Source organism: Osmerus eperlanus, chromosome 17 (genome assembly GCF_963692335.1).
Source record: "Osmerus eperlanus chromosome 17, fOsmEpe2.1, whole genome shotgun sequence".
Classification (NCBI taxonomy): domain Eukaryota; kingdom Metazoa; phylum Chordata; class Actinopteri; order Osmeriformes; family Osmeridae; genus Osmerus; species Osmerus eperlanus.
Window position 1 is genome coordinate 11,737,845 of NC_085034.1, and position 21,548 is coordinate 11,759,392.

At 45.0% G+C, this 21,548-nt stretch overlaps 2 protein-coding genes across 3 annotated transcripts; one reads left to right on the plus strand and one right to left on the minus strand.

The window, feature by feature from the left end:
- Window positions 1–2,668: 2,668 nt before the first annotated feature.
- On the minus strand, window positions 2,669–13,629 carry podxl (podocalyxin-like). Of its 2 annotated transcripts, none has more exons than XM_062482877.1 (7): window positions 13,139–13,629; window positions 6,717–7,354; window positions 6,566–6,589; window positions 4,683–4,815; window positions 4,498–4,565; window positions 4,277–4,396; window positions 2,669–4,163 (listed from the first exon to the last, which is right to left on the minus strand). In XM_062482877.1, the coding sequence occupies exons 1-7, from the start codon at window positions 13,176–13,178 to the stop codon at window positions 3,969–3,971; spliced, it is 1,218 nt and encodes a 405-aa protein (XP_062338861.1). In that variant the 5' UTR covers window positions 13,179–13,629; the 3' UTR covers window positions 2,669–3,968. The 2 variants fall into 2 exon arrangements, with proteins under 2 accessions (XP_062338861.1, XP_062338860.1); XM_062482876.1 differs by having other exon boundaries at window positions 13,136–13,628.
- A 2,750-nt stretch (window positions 13,630–16,379) lies between these two features.
- On the plus strand, window positions 16,380–21,226 carry LOC134038088 (histidine ammonia-lyase-like). Its single transcript, XM_062483680.1, has 12 exons — window positions 16,380–16,400; window positions 16,747–17,196; window positions 18,946–19,015; window positions 19,100–19,239; window positions 19,353–19,400; window positions 19,613–19,760; window positions 19,924–20,019; window positions 20,178–20,236; window positions 20,353–20,433; window positions 20,585–20,650; window positions 20,752–20,917; window positions 21,087–21,226. The coding sequence occupies exons 1-12, from the start codon at window positions 16,380–16,382 to the stop codon at window positions 21,224–21,226; spliced, it is 1,485 nt and encodes a 494-aa protein (XP_062339664.1).
- The last annotated feature ends 322 nt before the right edge of the window (window positions 21,227–21,548 follow it).

Below are 21,548 nucleotides of genomic sequence, written 5' to 3' on the forward strand. Positions count from 1 at the left end.
TCTGTGTTCTTTAATTTGTCGGGTCCTTTCGTGTAGTGACAGTAATATTTCTTATTGGAGAATTAACTATAAGCAGTTATAGTTAATTCCGCGTTACTCTAATCTGACCACTTTTTTCAGTCACAAGTAATCTAACACGTTACTATTTCCAAACCAGTAATCAGATTAAAGTTACTTGTCCAAGTCACTGTGCGTTACTATTTTGCAGGTGCGCAGGAAGGTATTTTGAGTGGGGGTGTTGAGGTACTGTCTATAATCTAGGCTACAGTATTTGCATGGGGAAAAAATAAGCATATATATGCTACTTGTTGCATATGGAAAATAAAAACTCGGACATGAACACTCGGTCTCTCGCTCACTAGCACTCGCTCAGACACAAAAAGTTCTAATTGGCCCATGTTCGTTCACGTTCTTCTTTATCCGTTAGCAAGTAACAACTTCCGTGAACCCCATATAGCAAGATGCATGCCTGTGATAGCTAAAAACTAGAAAACACATTTTTACTACGTCTATTTTCTTCCCCAAAGCAACATTATTTATTTTATCGTTTTAATATATATATATATATATATATATATGCATATTTTTTTTATTACTAACACCTTTATTAATTTTTTTCCTTCCTGCAGCTAGGGGGTGCTGCAGCATCCTCAGCACCCCCCTTCCCACGCCACTGCTATTTTGTCATTAATAGTAAAATATATATTTGATTTCTTCTTGCGTCTGGGAGTGAAGTCATGTAGCCTATGCGACAATTAAGTCACGTTTTCAGCATGAGGGTCACGTCACGTGTATATACATAGACCACTCCCTCCCAGTGAAAGCCGATTTATACTACTCTGTTTTCACAGAGACGGAGACAGGGAACGCCCTCTCCGATGTGGAATGCCCTCGGAGAGCCCCTCGGAGAGCTCTACGTGCACCTCCTGATTTTCCTGACTATCCGTCCGTCCGTCATTTTACGGATACTCCTTGGCGGTGATTGGTCCGTATTAAGAACCGCTTGCGTCAGGGGCGGGGTTGCCGTGACCAACAAGACGAACAGAATCCTTTGACCACCATTGCTGTAAGTTTTTGCAAATCATATTTCAACTACAGTACATGTAAATTAGCATCTGAATTAAAATGTGACGAGAAATGGGCAGTGTAGTTGCTGAAAATGTGCTTATTTTATTGATGATACTGCTAATTAGTAAATTTGCTCCTACTTTTCGATAACCTAGCTAGCATCGCAGTGCAGCGCCACCTACTCTTCTGGCGGTGAATTGTTTTCAGCACCCACAGCCTTCGGAGTACTATAAATTCAACAAATCCGTCCGTCTGTCCGGAGTCGGAATAGTATAAAGGCCGATTTATACTTCTCCGTTTTTACGGAGACGGACACAGGGAACGCCCTCTCCGACGAGGAATTCCCTCTCCGTGCCCTCTCCGAGCCCCTCGGAGAGCTCTACGTGCACCTCCTGATTTTCCTGACTATCCGTCTGTCCGTCCGTCATTTTACGGATACCCCTTGGCTGTGATTGGTCCGTATTAAGAACCGCTTGCGGCGGGGGCGGGGTTGCCGTGATAAACAGGACGAACAGAAGATAAACAGCTAAACAGTACATGTAAATCAGCATCTGAATTAAAATGTGACACGAAATGGGCAGTGTAGTTGCTGAAAATGTGCGTATTTTATTGATGAACGGCTAATTTGTACATTTGCTCCGACTTCTCGATAACCTAGGTAAATAAACACTCGACGACGACTTACAAAAAACCGTTGCGCCACCTACTCCTCTGGCGGTGAATTGTTTTCAGCACCCACGGATTCTGATTGGTAGTCATGCCAGCCGCGTATTGACCTCCTCGCCGGTCTGATACGGATTGCTGTTCGCCCTGTTGGGGCTTATTTTCCCGATAATGACCGGCGTTCTATACATTATCCCTTACTTATTGCCCTCTGACGTCATCTTCAAAATGAGGAGGAGTCACGAGTTTTACTATCCAGATGATAATGAAGACATCAACAGCGACGAGGAAATTGTTAACTTTCTAAAAGAGCAGAAAAGTGTGAACACAGAGAAAAACGTCAAGCGCTAGGCAGATGTCTAGGTTTGGTTGCTCAGAGTTCAGATTGGTTGCTAAGCAACACCTGAAACACACCGTGAGAAGACTTGAGAGCTGAACAAAACGACATGTTTTAACCCTTGTGCTGCCTTCGGGTCACATGACCCAAAGGTTCATAACGAACCATCGTTGTGTTTACCCAATTTTACCCAATACAAAAACAAATAAAAATAATTTTATTTTAACCTTCGCAATGTGGGGTGTCTGAGACAGCCCAACGGTTAAAAGAAAATGCTTCACTTTGTTTTTGTATGCGGTAAAGTTGTCGCAATACGACAGTGGGTCACAATTACTGATGGGTCAGAATGACCCGAAGATAACACAAGGGTTAAATGAAAAGAGCTAAAAATGCCATATAATAAACCACTTACTAACCTCGACCGATCGGTCATGCCGGGAAATATCAAACTGAGGCTTTAACGTATCGACCTCATAACCTCACTCTCTATACTATACCATATACAGTAATGACTACTGTGATTGCTTTTGGCATTTGCAGGACTGCTTGGCATATTCTATACAAGATTTGTACAGTGCAGATAAAAAAGAAAGAAAAGCATATTGTTTTGCCAATCTTTATTGGTATGAGAAGATATGGCTATCCTGGTCAGGATACCATAGTGACCGTTACCAAGCTCAGCTTCCAGTGTGTCAGACCCCTGTTGTTTGGCTTCGTCAGCAAAACAAACCATAAATACGTCCAATACCACTAAGAACAAAAATACCCTATAAGAGGTGAGACTGTACAACAGAAGTGGCAAAAAAAGGATTGTTGATTTGTTTGGTTCACTTCATTAAGGTGATCAAATATAATTTACGAATAGTGTGAATAGCACGTGATTGTGATTAGATAAATTTCAGAACATTTTAGATGATAGTTGACTGAAAACAGAACAAACAAAATACAATTCTAGAATGTGCACAGGCCTATACCGTGGGGTGGCCTACAGTATAATGCTAAGCCACCTCTTGTGAACTTGTAACACAAAAAAACAAACACAAAATAACATTTACAGTGTTTTCCCTTCATTTCTCTGGAAGCTTTTAGCTTTCATAAGCTTTGTCTCTATGAACCTGCTGGTTTGCTAGCATACTTCAGGATACAGTTGTACCAGCATGGCCTTCTGTGAGGAGGCCTGTACTGGCTCACCACAGCTAAAATGTAGTGGTCGCATTTGCAAGGATAATTATCCTGAGGTCATCTGTCTAAGTCACTACGGAGCTGTAGACATTTTACAGCTCAATCCTAGTACAAGTACTTAAGTTTAGTTCTGTGATCTATCCAATGTCTTTTTTTTTCCAAACGTCAAAAATACTTTATGTACAGATGCTCAAGTGTACAAATCAATAATTGATTATCGATCAGTGTAGAGTTAAAAACCTTAAAACCCCCAGAAAGAACATTTGAGGTGCTTGGTATTCATCCGGGTATACAGTAGATAAAAAATGTCTTGGTGTGACTCTTGGTTAAGTCCCTCAAATAACAGGCACTCTGGAAATGGTTGTCACGGTTCTTCAGATACATCTTGGGTAAAACTGGACACAGCAGTTATTGGCTCTGTACGAATTAGTAGTTGAATTTCCATGGTAACCAAAACCGAAAAATGATGCACCGGGTGCACATTGCAAAGTAAATAAGTAAAAAAAAAATGAAAAGCTGCCTATCCATATTTTTCTAGGCCTACCCAAAAAGATTTTTCTGGCTACGCCCCTGTCTGTATGAAACGTTTGTCTATATCCTTGAGCCCAATTTCTTCTCCATGGAGCATAGTGTGATGAAGTATTTGGTGGTCAGTCAGAGGAGAGGGAGGGACTGGGTAAGGGTTTGGAACCCCCCTCCACCCCCGCCTCATCCCACCTCACAGGTGTGTGTCCTCCTCATCAGGAACGTCATCTTTCAGAAGGTTGTCGATGGGAACGATCCAGCTGTCGTTGAACTCTCCGTTCAGGGCCATCTTCTTCTCCTGCATCTCCGGCTGAACCTCCATCACTTCTAGCGTGGGGTTGTCGTGGTAACCGTTCTCCACCGTCTGCAGCTCCTCTGTCAGGTGTTGCTGGGAAGATGACGAGGCACGTTAGGTCTGGACTGGTATTGGCTGGTGGACCTGTCACTCCAAATGACGAATTATCCTCAGTGAATTATATAACAGCGAGAATGCCACCCTACCTGGTTCTCACAGTAGGGTTTGCGTTGGCGGGAGGCATAAATAGCTAAGCCCACTATTATGGCCAGCAGGGCTCCACAGGATGCTAGGATGGCGATGAGGGTCGTTTTGTCCTCGGATATCTGAAGGAAACAGAGCTGTCACTTTTAAAACCTGCACAATCCCTCCAAATATACTTTCATCATCCCCTTGGTTAATTCATGAGGATAAGACTGGAAATTACCTTGCTTGTTACCTCAATGTTCGTCCTAACCAATTCCTCATGGTAGCGACGAGCTAATGTTGGATTCCCTGTAATAAAGATTGGGAACTGGATAATCGTCCATCTATTACTGTAGACATTTCTAAAAGTTATAGGTCACTGCTTTTGTTATTTTTTAGTGTTTAACATCTGTACGGCTTGTGTACCTTTGCCAACTAACATTATGCTGTCAAACTCTGTTTTGCTGCCATGCTCCCGGACGGTCAGGTTGCAGGTGGATTCCAGCATGTTCACCATCAGCCACTCACACAGCTGGATCAGGTTTGGTTTCTCATGATCCTGTCAAAAGAAAAACTGTCTGTCCGTTGGGTTCAAATGATTCCCCAGGTTGTCGCCACATCAAAGCCACAACAAAGTGACAACCGATGCCGCGCTGATGTCTTTTCACCACAACACCCTCTCTCCTTACACTGGTGGAGTGGAAGAGAAAATCAAAGGTGACTGCACAGGTCAGGTTTTGTGTATATTGAGCTGTGGATCATGATCAGAAAGAGTCAGGGGGAATGAAAGCGGGTTGGATGAAAGATGGAGATCAGTGCAAGTGATTCCAATAAGACCGTTTTCCAACCCATGACTGTGAAATAAATAAAAAAATATTCCAAGATAAGATATATCTTTATTCGTCCCACAATGGGTAAATTCGGGCATTGCAGCAGCAAAGTGGACAGCAGTATAGAAATTTACAAAGTTAGTACAAGATATAATAAAAAAAGATATAAAAAGACACACCAGTTGCATATGGACACCAAATATATAAAAAATATAAATATTGCACAATAGGTTTTTGCACTTTAAGTGTGTCCATGAATTATTTAGAGTGGTTGCGTCATGTGTGTGTTTGTGTGTGTTCTATTTAGAGCAGTGCTGGTTGTATAGTCTCACAGCAGCAGGAAGGAAGGACCTGCGGTACCGCTCCTTCACGCACTTAGGTTGAAGGAGCTGGTCGCTGAAGGAGCTACTCAGTGCAGAGACAGTGTCCTGCATAGGGTGGGATTCATTGTCCATCACTGATGATAGCTTTGCTACCATCCTCCTCTCTCCCATGATGCACCATTTCTCTCCGACAAGAGCACTGTTTCTCAAATGGGGGTACTATAAGTGGGTACATGATAAAAGTGGAAAATTGTCAAATATGACCCCCTATTCACACCAGACACGTCTGCAGCACATTACGGCTGCGACGTGACTGTCGGACCTGGTCGCGGCCTCTAATGGTGCAGTTCACACCAGACGCGGCGCGTTTCAGAAGCGTCCCAGACGAGGGTCTCTGAGCAGCTTCGCGAGAGATAGATAGCTTTTATATTTTTAACGGAGGTCGTAAGCCGTAAGGCAAAATATAAAATAAAAGTCATAAAGTCATACAGTTCCATAAAGCGAGTTTACCAAATAACTGGTAAGTACTGGAAAGTAACTGACATGCCTTGCTTAAATTTGCTCTATGGAACATGCCCCCGGTCACTTCAAAATAAAATCACAGGCGTATTTGTTTCGCAACGTGCACGTAAAAGCATGGCGAGGTATGTACAAACATGCCGCACTGAGGTAAAAGCGCAGACTGCCTGTCGCGGGTACTGAAAATGGCAAATTGCGCTTTTCCATGTCATGCATATGCATTCACGGGAGGGTCAAGGGGAAAGTGGGAGTTTCCCATAAAGAGATGGGAGGGGATGCGCCTAATTATGTATTCCGCGGTATGCTACGTTTGCAAATGTATGTACATTTTCTTATCGGACCAGTAACAATAACACTAAAAATAAACATTTATCGTCCGATACCGATATGGATGCTGATATATTGTGCATCCCTAGTATAAATACGTATTTAGACAATAGAAATAATATATACACATATACTTCAGAAATATAATATAGGTGGTGCTTCAGCAATCAGGAAAAGGGGGTACCGGCGTACTCTATTCTGGATGTCCAATTTTTATTAAGTGTTTCTGGTATGTCTCGTCAGCAATTCTAAATGTTGCATTTGATTTTAATGGTGGTTTTAATGAAATGTTGACGGCTGTTAAACTTACCTTTTCTCCTTTGGACATAAAAAACTGTAGAAAAATAAATAGATACATGTTTATAGATTGAAAACAAATACAAACATTGCTATTGTGATGTTGTTTTTGAAAGTAATCTTGAAAATTACAAGGAATCTTGTTTAGACTTTTTAAATCTCACGTTATATGCTGGTTTGGCAGTTATTGTGTTTGTTGTGGTGACCAGTACAGCTGGAGTCGAAACAGCGTTTGAAGGAGTGGTCTTGTTCCAGGTTGTAGCTCCTGAATTGCCAGGCTCAGTTGTGGATTGTTCCTTGCTCATGCCTGCAGCACCACCATCAGGACTAGAAGTAGAGTCACTTGTAGTGCTATGAACAGGATGACTAGTTGGGCCAACAGTAGGCTTAACAGTAGAGCCATTGATAGCATCACCAGTAAGACCAGTGGTAGGTTTACCAGGAGAGCCAGTGGTAGGTTTACCAGGGTCAGTGGTAGGGTTACCAGTATAGCCAGTGGTAGGGGCACCAGTAGGGGTAGGGGTAACAGGAAGGACAGTCATAGGGATTTTAGATTGTCCAGGGATAGTAGTATCATTAGGGACAGTGGTAGGGGTGCCAGTAGTAACAGTAACAGGCCTAGTAGTGATACCAGTAGAGTTACCAGTAGGGCCAATGGTAGAATAAACAGTGGATTCAGATTTTGAAGCATTTCCAGTGGTAAGGCCACCAGTAGGGCCAGTGGCAAGCTGACTAGTGGTAATAGTTTTACCAGTAGTGGATGTGCCAGCAGTAGCACCAGAAGTGCAATGAATCAAGAGCCCTGGAGAAAAAAATAAGAAATGTGTTGAATGATTTGTCAATAGACCCAACATACAGTTTCTACAAGGGTACATCCCTGGGTTTCTCTATTTCAAGTAAGCAGGACAGGATGCACTACACAATAACCAAGGAAGTACCCCACCCACCCCACTGGGCTGGCCCAGGCAGTCGGAACAATCCTATGCTAGACTGGGATTTAGGGAACTTAGAACACTGCCTTCCATATGTGCCAACAGGAATTTTCTTCATAAAATTCAATTTCTTCAAAATTGCTTACATAGAGCATACAGCATACAACATTGTCTATGTTGTGTGGATGCAAGAATGCTAAATCAAGCTAAGAGCTATATTGTTTAACAACAAATGTTAAAGTAGACATTAGCTAGTTAACAAGTTACAAACTAGATATATAGGTTATTTATTATTTCCTAGTTATAGTATTACAATCCAAATCAGTAATGTCATACAAATTGAACAGAATACGTGATCCTTGGGCTAAATTGTCTTCAATCATGTGAAAGAGGCAGTACATGTGGTACAAACACAGTTAATGTGATGGAAGCATGCATTGTGCATGCAGTGAATTGCAGTTCTTATTCCAGGGAAGGGCCTCCATCCCTCCTCCTCCCCTACAGTCTCACCTTCATGTCCTCTATAAAGACTACAACAACCACAACAAATATTCATAAAGCACATTTTAAAACGACCCATGATGACCAAAGCGCTGGGCCGACAAGACAATCACAAATGCAGGAAACACTGACATGAACAAGAAGGTACACAGCTCGTAGGCACGAACAAAACAACACATGGGCCTAGGGCAAGCAAAACGTCAGACACATCAGGAGGTTTCAAACGCTGGTAACCACAAGGGGGACAGTTTCTTATATCATAGGGAAGCACACTAGTAGTGGGAAGAAGTTCCAACCCATGATTAGGAAATGTTTAATGGTGAATCAAAAATCAAATGTTACTCAACATGGCAGACTTTGCTAACTGACTGGGTTAAGATCCATTCTGGCTATATCCCTGACAGACTTTTTAGAGAGTGTGAGAACTGACCCCATGTCCTTTCTGTCCCCTGAGGTCACTGGGTACTCTGACTCACTTTTTTCTCACTTACACAGTGTGTACATACATCTATGTGGGTGTGTGTGTTTAAGGGAGACACTGGAAGGCTGAAAGACAAAGCCTGAAATGGGGACAGATTCCAAATCTGTCTGTTGTCTTTTGGTGCTGTAAAGCATTTAGCTTATATGCTATTGTCTTCAGAGGCGGTAGATAGCTGGTCAATACTGTGTATGAGTGTGTGTGTGTCCCGTCTTTGTGGAGACACACTAATGGAGGTCCGAGGGAGCTCGCTGTCCTGTCGCCTTGTTTAGACTCAGTGGGCGTCAACCCAATCCTGTTTAGAAAGAGAACTTCTATTCGTACACAGTCACAGAATGGCTATCAGCCCCCGGAGGGTGGAAACTTGTTGAATTGTCTGGAAGGCAAGCAGGCCAGTGCTGGTGAGTGTGCGTGTGTGTGTGTATATGTACACTGCCATGCCAGACTGACTATCCCTAGCCACCAAGATCGATGCGTGTCTGATTGTGAACGCCTACCGTAAGGGCCCAAAGGGAGTAAATAAATAAGTGTAGCTGTCGCTCCACACTTCTCCAGACAATGAGTCCCTGTTAGGTGGCGGGGCCCAGACAAAGGCTGCACAGCACTGCAAGGCCCCGGGTTTGGCTCTGTCAGGAGGGTGTACTCTCTCCACTGGCCCCCCCCCCGCTAAAGCCCTGAGATGGTGTCTTATTGACGAGGGTAATTCAGCTAGATCGACAGGGTGGAGTGGGGAGTTGGGGTGGGGGGGATGGGGTATTGGGGGGGGGGGGCAGCTATACACAACACTTATTCTCCATGGAGGATAAGGGAGGAGGGGGGTCTGTAAATGTGAGAAACGCCGTGCGGAATAAAGGAGAAACAAGAGAAAGGGAGCAGAGATGGATGGGAGGGGGGAGGGGGGGAGAGAGAGAAAAGGAGGGGTGGGAGTGGAGGGGGTTCTCAACCCCCGTGAATCCAACCACCACATTTACACAGACGTGGGCTCTCACTCGCGATGTGGCGCGCACACGCATGCATTCCCAGTCCTTAGATACCAGGGCGGCATGTGTGTTTGTGTAGGTTGGAGCAGTGGGGTGCACTAATGGTGAATTCCTGCAATGCAACAAGTAGCCCATCTTCACAGGAGCACTGCTGTTTCAGATTAGCTGACATAAAGAGTAATGGATTCCATTACGTTGAGCTACTGCTGTGTAGATATTACAGGACTGTTGATTAAGTAGAAAGTTCACAGCTGGTATGTCAAGAATGTGAAGTGACATGTTCGCCAACCCCACTTTTAACAGCAGTCTTTGTCACACTTCCTTGTCCTCTTGTAAAACATACACATAGGTGCCCAAATACAGTACTGTGCAAAAGTATATATATATTTTAAGTACATTTTCTCAAAATTGCATTTTTATAATTCCGCAAAAACTAATTTGTTTAGATTTAAGATCATATTTGTGTAAAAATCTTGGGTGCCTACGACTTTTGCACAGTACTGTTAGTACTTATATGCAAACAGATCCAAGCTACCACCTGCAAACAGCTCCAATGCATAAGCACAACCCTTTGTTTACCTCGAAAATAAACAGAAACAATTTTTCTGAGAGAGAATTAAGAGAGGATGCTAACTTAACTTCTCAGCAAGTTATTGTTAAGTTTATTAATGTAGCCAATACTTAAACTGACATTTACATTCACAATGTGATTACAAACAAAAGGATTTCCTTTCCATATTCGCCACAGAATTAGAATGACATGGAGTGGAATCTTTGAATGCAATTTTCTCCCTTATCACGTTTTGACACAGGTCGACTTTAATATGATTTAACTTCAGGTATGATAAAGATATCTGAGTGATTTAAACAGATTTGTATTCAGGAGAGTTCAGACACATTTGTCATTGTTCAAAACCAAAGACCGCGCTCTAGCCTTCTGATAGTTCAGCACCAAGGATAGCATCGCCACTATGAAATAACACACAATCAATGGAGGAAAGGAAAACATTTATTCTTGCCAATAAGTAGGCTAAGCTAGTAGGCTATATTTATTGTTGGTTGCTGGTGAAGACGTGCTGCTAGCTACCTGCGGCTGCGGTAGTGTTTCGTCTATGGAGATGTTGATAATAGCTTCCTCTCTGGCTGGTCTAAATAAGTGTGTAATCTTCGGGTGTTTTGCTCGAGCTTGTTCAGACACCAGTTTATTGCTGCGCTTTTGAGCACCGCTTGCATATTTTCTTTTACTCATATCTCTACCGTCAGTCATCTAGCAGAACGTAATGATTAGCATTTTTGAAACGTGCGCGTTCAAGAGGCATAATGGCGCAAAAGACACGTAAGATACGCAAAAGCCATTGTTGCCAGATTCAGGGATTTTGAGACTATTTAGCCCATGGAAGTGAATGAAGATCTGTTACGTTGCCTACATTACGGAATTCCTTTACCTGGCAGTTGAAACTTGGGGCTCTCAATGAGCGCCCTCAAAGTGTTTTCCTTGTTTTTTTATATATATTTTTATTATATAGGCCTAGACTGTTTTTTGCTATGCTGGGTCCTTGGGGCGTTTCCCAGCCACCACTGGGGAAGGGAGTGTGTGTGTGTGTGTGTGTGTGTGTGTGTGTGTGTGTGTGTGTGTGTGTGTGTGTGTGTGTGTGAGAGAGAGAGAGAGTGTGGGTGTGGGTGTGTGTGCCTATGAATGTGTGTGAGCTTGTATGAGTCAGAGCAGGACGAGAGAAGGGGGGGGGGGGGGGCGGGAGTTGAGCAAGGGTCCATGGCAGTACCAGCCACAGGCTTGATTCATGAACACCTGGGCATGGATTGAGAGAGGGGCTGGGTAGAGTAGGAGAGAGTGGTTAGGTGGAGTAGGAGAGGTGGGTTAGGTGGAGTTGGAGAGGTGGGTTAGGTGGAGTAGGAGAGATGGGTTAGGTGGAGTAGGAGAGGTGGGTTAGGTGGAGTTGGAGAGGTGGGTTAGGTGGAGTTGGAGAGGTGGGTTAGGTGGAGTAGGAGAGATGGGTTAGGTGGAGTAGGATAGACGGGCAGGGTGGATTAGGACAGAGAGGTTGGGTGGAGAGTATGGTTTGTTAGAGTATGAGAGAGGGGTTAGGTGGAGTAGGAGAGGTGGGTTAGGTGGAGTAGGGGGAAGGGGTTAGGTGAAGTAGGAGAGAGGGGTTAGGGGGAGTAGGAGAGAGGGGTTAGGGGGGAGTAGGAGAGAGGGGTTGTAGGAGGGTGGGGTTGGGTAGAGTAGGAGGATGGTGTTTGGGTGGGCTTGCTTATGGACATCAGACAGTGATGGAACCAAAGGTTGTACTGTCCAACCCTCTACACTCCCTAAAGAGACACCTACCTCCTGTTACTGAGTTAAGGAGGTGCTGTGGGGTTCTGGATAAGACAGAACATTTTGAATTTAAGGTGGTCCTGTGCCATTGGTGTTACCCACCCCCACAGCCCACCAAGGGAAACCCCCAAACATCAACTGACACTTCAAACACTGTCTGCCTGTTACCATCTCTGCTGTTTAATCAATGCTATATGGTATCCAGTGATGTCCAGGGATCTGAAGTTTGGAACAGTCTTGAAGTGCTACAGAAGGCCAGGCAGGAGAGGTGAACTTGAGGCCGGGAATCCGCCACCACACCCTCCCTGGGAACAGGGATGTTGATAAAGGGGGTTTTCCTATCTATTGTTCTCTGTGCTATCCTAGACTAGCCTGAGGAAGCCCCCTTTTGCCAAGCAGCATCCAGGACTGAAGCCTGCAGCGGGCCCTGTCTAACTTAACCTGCACTCTCATGACCAGATGGGTGGTGAGTCAATGGTTAAGGACTGGGCTACGCCCCTGGAAGTAATATTTGATTACCCTGATACCACCACTTTGATCAAAGAATTGTAAAGAACATAAGCTTTTGTCCAAACAATTTATATTAAGCCTAATAACATGTAAGACAATAATTAAGATGGACATATTATATTAGCCAATTAGTTATTTCTGACCTTGACCGCTGTGGGGGGTTTCAATTATGTCGTTAATAAAAACTTAACCTTTTGGTTTGGAAAAAGGGATGACAAGTAGCTTTTCGTTGTTTTTGCACAACGAAAAAACAAAAGCTCTCCGTGAGGCGAGGAGCAGGTGCGACCCGCACATAATTAAAGAATAACACTTTCCTCGATTCGGGAGGGCCTTCTGATGCGGGTCACGGGAACACTCCATTATGCGAGGCCGTTGTCTCTCCTCCTGCTCTCGAGTATAGAGCGGGCGGAGAGGTGGGGGGGACTCTCTTGTACCTACCAACGTAGCTCTCGTGGCACTTGCAACTCTCCCATGTAGGCTACTAAAACTCACGGGGCACTTTAAGTCCACACAATTGGTTTTCATATAGGGCCTACAAACTAGATCGTGTGGTGGGTAATGGTGGAGAAAAAGGCGTTAGGCTATTTTATTTACATTAATCCATCTTCTCGATTCTCAAATACGTCTCTGAACTTGAGTCACCTTCATTATAATGACATTATCTATTGAAACTTGACCACAGAGTCCGCCTTTCCTAAATAGTTTTCACTACACTTGCTTCTCTGCATGTCATGAAGACCTGACCATTTGTCCTCATCCAGGACCTCAGAATTACCAAACATTGTCGAAAAGGCAACAGTTTTCATGCAAAATATAATAGAAAACAATTGAACACAATAAAACTTACCACATGAAACAAGTGCCCACACGATTCGCATCTCCGTTTTCATCTTGATTATTTCTGCGTATAGCCTATTGACGTTAATTATAAGTCACTGTTCCTTCAGAATTCAATCCACGTTTTAAGAGATTCAAATTTCTAAATGTTGAATAACTGTTGTTGGTTCTCGATGCTGACGCTGTTCTGTTACGCCTATCTTCTTGATTTTGTAGGCCGTTTTGATGAAAATTATTTTGCCGTAGTTATTGTTTTTCTTGAAAGCCAAGAATGCTTTTGTGCGTCTGCCCTTTTCTCCCACTCTCGGAGTCGGAGATTTGGCTGAAAGTTTTTCTCCCGTCTCCTTGGCTGCGCCAATTGTGCACCGTAGTGACTGACTCTCCAGAGGGGCTTGAAGACGTATTGTGCTCTGGAAGCGTCAGCTCCGTGCTCAGTTCAGATCTCAGTCTGCTCAACAAGTGTTAGCTGCATGGCACTGCCCATTCCTGAAGACTGGCCTGCTTATCATACAAGACCATGAAATGGAGATCCATACATGCCCGGCACCGGTCGGGATTGGGTGGGACCTGGCACGCCCTATCAATAGGCTATCCGCCCCTCCAATTGTAATCTATATATTTTTTTATGTCTATTGTACCTATATACTTTCATTACATTATTAAATTATCATTATATTCATTTTAAAAGTCGATTTAATTTGTGCTTGCTAAAAAAGTGAACATACAAGCCACTATATAGATTTCAAAACTTTAATTTAAGTAAGTCTGGAAACCTTTGATATTGAAATAGATTTAGAAAGTCTGAAAGCCTACGAATACTGATCAATTAGTAGAATGCTTCTGGGGCACTCAGACTTAGTGACATAACATATCAAAGGAAACCACTCATAAGGACTGCTCCTTATCTTTGGCTAATGCCAAAAGGCACCAAGGCAAACATTTGTGCAAGTTGAGAATCTTTCAAGGATACAGACTTACTTTAACTTTAAAGAACACCCTACAGATAAACTTTTAGAACTTAATTTTCTTCAATATAATTTGCACATGCAGATGTATAATCATGAATATTCATAGCTCTTCCTTTTACTACTGGTTCACAATGACAGTCTAATTTGCTTTGGAAGTGGCACATATTATGCATATATAGTAACTGGTGATATGTTTGTTTTTGGGATTGGGACTAAATCAGCCACAGTTTGACTCCATCAGAGGAGAACTGAGTTGACTCCGCTCATAGCTATGACAACAGGAATTTAGGCTCCCTGGAATTGCTTTCAAAGCACTTTTGATATTTTTCCATTCAGCTTGATCCAAATATGGCATAACTTGCGTCAATTCACAAAAGTCCTGAAAACAACAATTTAATTAAATGAAATTATGGATGACCTCTAACTCAAAGTGCTATTTTTTATAATATTTCTGATATTCTGCAACTGAGTGATTTTGACACACGTGGAAAGAGATCCATAGAATGTGATGTAAGTAACTTACCAGGGCTACTGATTATGGGAAATTAGGAGAACAAAATAAGTGCGATAGGATCAGGGGTGTGGAGACTTCCTGGGCGTTTCTCTCCACTGGGACTGTCACGGTTCCTAATAAAGCTGTTTGGATGTGGAGCGTTCAAAAGCGACAGTGTGGTACAGCCCTTATGCATCACATCCTCTCACTCCAAGGCCACACAACAAAGTCAACATGATAAGATGTGTGATTCCTTGAGTCATATTGTAAGTGTGTTTATGTGCATCTGTTTACTTTGCGTGTGTGTGGGGTTTTGTGTGTGTGTGTGTGTGTCAGTTAGGGGGGGGTGTGTGACTGGCATTAAGTATCCCTAATTTCAGCTGCTGGCCAGAGGTATTCTGTGTTGGTATTAGAGACAGAGAAGGTTGATCATTGCACTCTTCACAGACTTCAGCCTCCATTAAAGCATCTGTGTGTGAGTGTGTGTGCGTGTGTGTGTGTGTGGGTGGGAGGGAATTGAGATGAAGTGCCATTGTAAAGTTGTCATCTTATTCATAGCAGGAACATATTTAAGTATTCGTTGTGTGTTAACCTATTTAATTATGTTCACAATGGTTTAATTTATATGAAAGATGATTCCAGTCTTTCTGAGGCTCATCTGTGCCACATCCTAATCTTCCTCTCATCTCTAAGTGAATGAGAGTGTCTGCCTCAGTGCTAGGCTTTGGTTATCAGGGGTATCTCTGGCTCGCTGCTGGGTGGATGCTTGGACAAATACATTCTAAATAAACGTCTGCGAGGCGTGTGTGAGTTTGTGTGTGTGAGAGAGGGATGTGCTGGCCCTGAGCCACAGTCCCTGTACTCCGCCATTTCGGAATTCCTCTCCTGTTGGTGCTGTGGCTCTAGTGTCTGCGAGGCGGCCAGCGTTCTGAGGGTCTTGTCTCCCCTCGCCCTCAAACTTGACGCCGCCCTCCTCCCTCCCCCTCTCCTCATGAGTCTCCCTCAATGGAGAAGGGCATGCATGGAATGCAAGAACACATTCTCCTTTGCACGCCCCCTACCCCATCTATCACCCCCCTCTCTCACACCCTCTGGAACCCCCCAGTACCACAGTTCCCTCACTCCTCACCCTCACCCCACATGGTTCCCTCACTCCTATCTCTCACCCCCTTCTCATTATTGTACCTCAACCATAAGGACTGTATCTTTACTACCCTTGCCCACAATTTCATCTCCCGTGCCCCCATCCAACCTCTGGCATTCCTCCTTTCTTTCCACACTCAGCTCACCAACCTCAGCTTCAAGTGTGTGACACACCCATTGCGTACTCTCCGGTGCATGGGCAACACTTTACAGGCCAGAGCAGCCCTGAGTTATATCAAAGAGCTTGTAGAGGGAGGATGTGTGGGGAGGATGGGCCTTTACCCCTCTCTGTCGGGCACTGTTTCACATCTCTGAATAGAGTAGCTTCCCCCAGCGTTGACCAGATGGTCAGAGCCGAGGGTTACCATGGAGAGAGCACCGGAGGGTTACGTACTCCCTAAAACCATCCCACCTCAGATGATCCCTCCCTGGGCAGGCCAGGGGAAAAACTGGGCTGGTTGGGAAAGGAAGGGGAAGCTTTCCTGACACACACACAAGAATGTGATTTTTTCTTAAAATAACCAGAGCACATCAGACGTAACCTTTCATGAAACCCTCAACCTGTTCACTAAAAACAGACACATTTATACATTTTGTTTTTATTTCATGGGTGAAAAAGTCAAGTACTTGAATGTGCATCTTTAGTCAACATGGTTTACACACCTCACAGGGTGAGTGTCTTACGATGAAAATAAATTTTTACGGATATAAGTTAGCCTGTGTGTGTGTGCGCAGGAGCATGAAGGAGCATGAAGAAAGAAACACATAGAGAGAGAGTATTGTGTAGCTATGTGGAGGAGGGAACCAAGCTCCATGCTCAGTGAGAGGACCCAGAATACACCACACCTCGTTATCAGAAGCCTGGTACCAGCCAGAGACACTCTAATGTGTGTGTGTGAGTGCGTGTTAGTGGGGGAGTTTCGGCAACCAAATACTTTTCATGGCAATCTGACTGGGCAACTCCCTTGTTCCCCTTTCCCCTCAACTCTGTAACCCGCACCTAGCGCTCCCTTGAAGGGGGGGCAAGAAGAGGGCCAGGGGTTAGAGGTGAGTGGAAGGAAGGATGAGGGTCAGAATGGTGAACCAGGGGGTGGGGGAGGGGTGTGGTATCTAAGTTCTGTATCTGAATTCAGAGAGGATGAGGGGTTCTGGATGACATGTTCGGGGGAGGGCAGGGAACTTCACGGAACATTCTCCAGACTTGATGTACGCAAAGCCCGAGAGAAAGCTATCTCCCCAATGACTTGGACGCCTGGGGGTCAAACTGATAGACCGATCTCTTTTGATGGTGCTGAAACAGACCCCAGCTCTATGTCCGCCTGCTACCGTGGGCCTGTGCTGATGGTAAACAGGATGGCCGGATTCACACTAGCTGATCTGGCTCTGTCACTGGCTTTGCAGGCAGCTGGGCCTCTTCCCCCACACAGACTCTGGAAGTATCCTGAGGAAGTCTGCCCAGCCGGGATGGTGCACATAGACCAGGGGGAGTTGTTATTTATAGCATGTCTTGTAAAGGATGGGAGGACAGAAGGAACAGGCAGGAGTGTATGATGAGGTTGGAGGAGAGAGGGAAAGCGAACAGGCAAAACAGGGTAGATGCGTGCATGTTTTTGTTTGTTGGGTGGACATGTTGAACTAGATGTGTGTGTGTGCACCTTTGAGGATTCTTGATCGCACAGACAGCCTGTTTATTCACACAGAGTGGAACCAGCACAGGAAGCAGCCAACAGGAGCTGCCGGAGGAAAAGGCAAGGGGCGATCCCTGCATTTCTATAGGAGGAAATAGAGTGTGGGCGTGTGCCTGACAGAGGCCACTTCCGGTTGCTCCCCCCTACCACGATGACCCTCCGACCATAGATGCTGGGCAGGGCGTTGTAACAGAATGGTCGCAGAGATTTGTGTTAGAGTCAGGTCAATTAACGGCTATCAAGGTCATAGCCCTGCTCCTATAGAGGGGATGTTTTACTCATGTTGTGGCTTTTTTACATGCTGTTTCACCTGGGTGTCTTGGCTGTGGAATGGTACCAGTGTTATGCTAATCCTCCCTTGCCCTTCTCTCCTCTCTCTGTTGCTCGTCCTCCCCAGCTGACAGGTGTTTGCATGGGCCCTGTGTACACAAGCTCACGCCCAAGGACTGGACTAGCTCCGCACTTCTTCCTGTCCTCTCTCTCCTACACGAGGATGAGCCCTACACCTGACATTCATTCTCAAGTTCTATTCTCTCTCTACATCTGTCTCTCTCACACATACACACGCAAAGACACACATTCCTCCACCCCTCACCACTTCCCCAGCACTGGTCCAATCGCTCGCGCAGCCGTGCGGTCATTCATCTTTGAAAGCTCACCAGCCCACAAATCTTGAGGAAGAAATAAGGAGTTTACACATGCACAGAGTGAACTCAGGCACATAGGAGCACGTCTGTTAAGTGTAGGCCACACCTCAGACACACATTGTACTACACACTGTCTGAATGTCAAATGGTGTGTTGGAGTGGCCTTTAAAAAAAGTATGGTATCAGAAAGTTGTTGGTAAACGTTTTTCATGGGAAAATCAACTCTGGGGTAAACAGACTTACCACCCCCAACCGGCGCACACACACGCAAACACAAACACACACACAAGGACACCGGTATCTCGGTTTGTGGCTCTATCTCCGGCCTCTCACCGCCCCTGACCATGCTCTGTTCTTGGAATGTGACGGTCGGAATTCTGCCGTCTATTATCTGGTGCTGCAGACTGCCTTGCCGTGCCACCTCGCTGTTCCCCCCTCCACCCCAATCACCACAACGCTCCACAGATCAGCCCTGTCACTGACATGTAGATAGGTTTAGAGACACACACACACAAACAAGCAAGCAGACACACACATACATACTCTACATGTTTACACAAAGACTGGCAAGTTTTTTGTCTGGGCCCAGTTACTGTAATATGACACACAAAGTCATGAACATGGTGACACCGGTTAGATGAGTTACTGATGTAAAACATTGTGATTGCCCCCTCAGCTTTCAAGTCCTGTAAGTGTCAAGATCTCAAAGGCCCTCTCTCCACCTCTGTCTTTCGCTCACTCCTCTTTCTCACAGCCTGTGTGCCCTCTCTCTGTCTCTCTTTCACTATCTGTCTCCTCTACCGTTTATCTGTGTTATGTTCCATGTGTCAGTGCAAGCCTCCAGAGACTAGGAGGCTTGCTTCACTCTACGTATCTGTCAGGGAGGGGAACTTCTGTACCCTGATGACGCCATTAACGACGTCCTCAAGGATAAGGACTTTGTTGAGCTGAGTAAGGATGGAACCAGAAGAGGGGTTCCAAAAAAACTTAGTAGTCACAGGTGCTGAAATTGGATAAATCTACGTGTGTCCCTAGTGTCCTGTCTGTCCTGGGTACCAGAGAAGGGGATGGTGGGGGCGAGTGGAGATTTGGCCCCCCTGGCCCACCTCACTCTGGGATGGATGGGGGAGGGCAGGATGTGGTCTCCTCAAAGTGGCTGGGCCCCCGCTAAGGCAGTAGGTTTCTACAAAACGCCCCATGCAACTCGCTACACAGAAAACTAATGTAAAATGTGTTTTTCTCTTGGATAAAGGACTGACTGAAATGCAGTGTTTACCTATTTCATTAGGTTCTGGAAGGTCATGGATTAGCACCTCTCGTGCTAAAGCCAAAGGAGGTACTGTGCTGTTGACAAGCTGTGTGTTTGCCAGTGATTGCTCCTTTGCCAGTGATTACATTCTTGAGGTTGCTTAAGTAAGATGCTTCAAGTTGGGCAACACCTGCATTTGAGGAGCTCACCAATAAGCCTGTGCTTATTGGTTCCTAAAGGCAGGAGCAGTGAGAAATATTGCTTACGTTAATTGCCGCAGCTGCTTATTGGTTATGCAGGGCGTTGCGCTGATTAACGGAACTCAGTTGATGACATCGCTGGGGGCGGAGGCAGTGGAGAGAGCCCTGGGCGTGGAGAAACAAGCCGATATTATCGCTGCCCTCAGCCTGGAAGCCCTGAGGGGCACCAACAAGGCTTTTGATCATGGTGAGGTAGACACAACACACAGAAAAGACATTGACACATACAAACAAGCACAGTCGCTCGCAGACACAACACGTAACACATCCCCTCACTCAAACACACACTCACATAACGGACCTACCCACACAATTTCACTCACAGACACACACACAGGTGTTATATTCAGATATCCATGCAGTGAGGCCTCATCCTGGTCAGATAGAGGTGGCTATGAGGCTTCGCTCTCTACTGGACTCAGACATTTTCCATTCACAGATCTCTGGTAGAAAACAATGCATAAATCACAAACACACTTGCACATGGACACATGCACAATAAAAGCCATCATTCAGTTATTTATTCTTCTTCTCTCGTGTATTTGAAGACAATGATTATTTTTGGCTCATTTCCTGTTTAGGACTTCCTGTGTCATGTTTTCCTACAGTCATAGATCATGTAATCTCGTTAAGGATGCCTATACCCTGCGCTGTATTCCGCAGGTGTGTATGTGTGCACATGCGTGTGCGCCTGTGCAGATTTGGAACACACACACACAAATCATCTTGCTTTACAATCATAGGGAGCAATAAAGGGAGTCCCTCTCCCCTTTTTGCAGGTCCACGGGGTGGCTATTGACACCGTAGCCGTTGTCCAGAAGGTGATATCCACTGAGCTGAACAGTGCCACTGACAACCGTGTATCCTCCAAGCAAGCTTCTCTTCATTTTTCTGCCTCATTTATTTACCTTGTATTACATACTTTTCACCAGTAGGGAGAGCCCTTGAAAAGGTTTTGATGATATCCAGCAGATGTGTCGGATTCCTCACAAATTGAACCCTGGCTCCCAGCTGGTTTTCGCAAAACGAAGTGAGACAATTTCTGCTGGAAATGTTCATGGGGAGTACCCTGCTAAGGTAGAAACACAGACTTCATAGGTAGACGCAGACACTTTCACTTAAAGTATATGCTTCCTGTACTGTCTTTGGACCACTCGACAACCATGTCTTCCTTCCAGGCCCTGGACTTCCTGGCTATTGGAGTACATGAGATGTCCAACATGAGCGAGAGGAGTACTGAGAGATTGGTGAACCCCTCCCTCAGTGAACTGCCTGCCTTTCTAGTAGCAGAGGGGGACCTTAAGTCCGGCTTCATGATTGCACACTGCACCGCTGCTGCCCTAGGTACTTTACGTGTGTGTGTGTGTGCATAGTGAAATGAAGTGTTTCTGTTCATCCAGAGTAATGACTGTGTGTCTGTGCATGTGACCATGTCTATTTATGAGCCTAAAATGCATGTATTTGTTCAGAATAGGACTGCGTGCATGTGCATGTGTTTCTTTTGTCCTCACAGTGTCTGAAAGCAAGGCCCTCTGCCACCCATTGTCCGTAGACTCCCTGTCCACCAGCGCGGCCACAGAGGACGTATCCATGGGGGGCTGGGCTGCCAGGAAGGCCCTGAGTGTTCTGGAGCATGTGGAAAAAGGTAAGTGACAACATCCTGTTTAAAAACGCATCACTTCACACACAGGTAACAGATACATTCAGGTGTAAAAATCTACTTTAGGGGGGACAATTACACAGAAATGTTGTAATTGAACTGAATTGAAAGTTCCTGGGGACAAACATTTACATGTAGTCATTTAGCAGACGCTCTTATCCAGAGCGACTTACAGTAAGTACAGGGACATTCCCCAGAGGCAAGTAGGGTGAAGTGCCTAGCCAAAGGACACAACATCATTTGGCGTGGCCATGAGTCCATGGATGCAGCACAGTATTGCTCACACACTACTACACACACCTAGCACAGTACTAC

Bases quoted from the DNA above. Each gene is read 5' to 3' on its own strand.
- podxl (XM_062482876.1), bottom strand. From the start codon at position 13,178: ATGAAAACGGAGATGCGAATCGTGTGGGCACTTGTTTCATGTG. The intron at 6,590-6,716 runs GTGAGATTTAAA...ATTTTTCTACAG, and splicing joins CTGCCAAACCAGCATATAAC to TTTTTTATGTCCAAAGGAGA. The intron at 4,397-4,497 runs GTAATTTCCAGT...TGTTTCCTTCAG, and splicing joins ACATTGAGGTAACAAGCAAG to ATATCCGAGGACAAAACGAC.
- LOC134038088 (XM_062483680.1), top strand. From the start codon at position 16,380: ATGGTTTACACACCTCACAGG. The intron at 17,197-18,945 runs GTGCACATAGAC...CGTATCTGTCAG, and splicing joins AAGTCTGCCCAGCCGGGATG to GGAGGGGAACTTCTGTACCC. The intron at 20,237-20,352 runs GTGTGTATGTGT...CCCTTTTTGCAG, and splicing joins CCCTGCGCTGTATTCCGCAG to GTCCACGGGGTGGCTATTGA.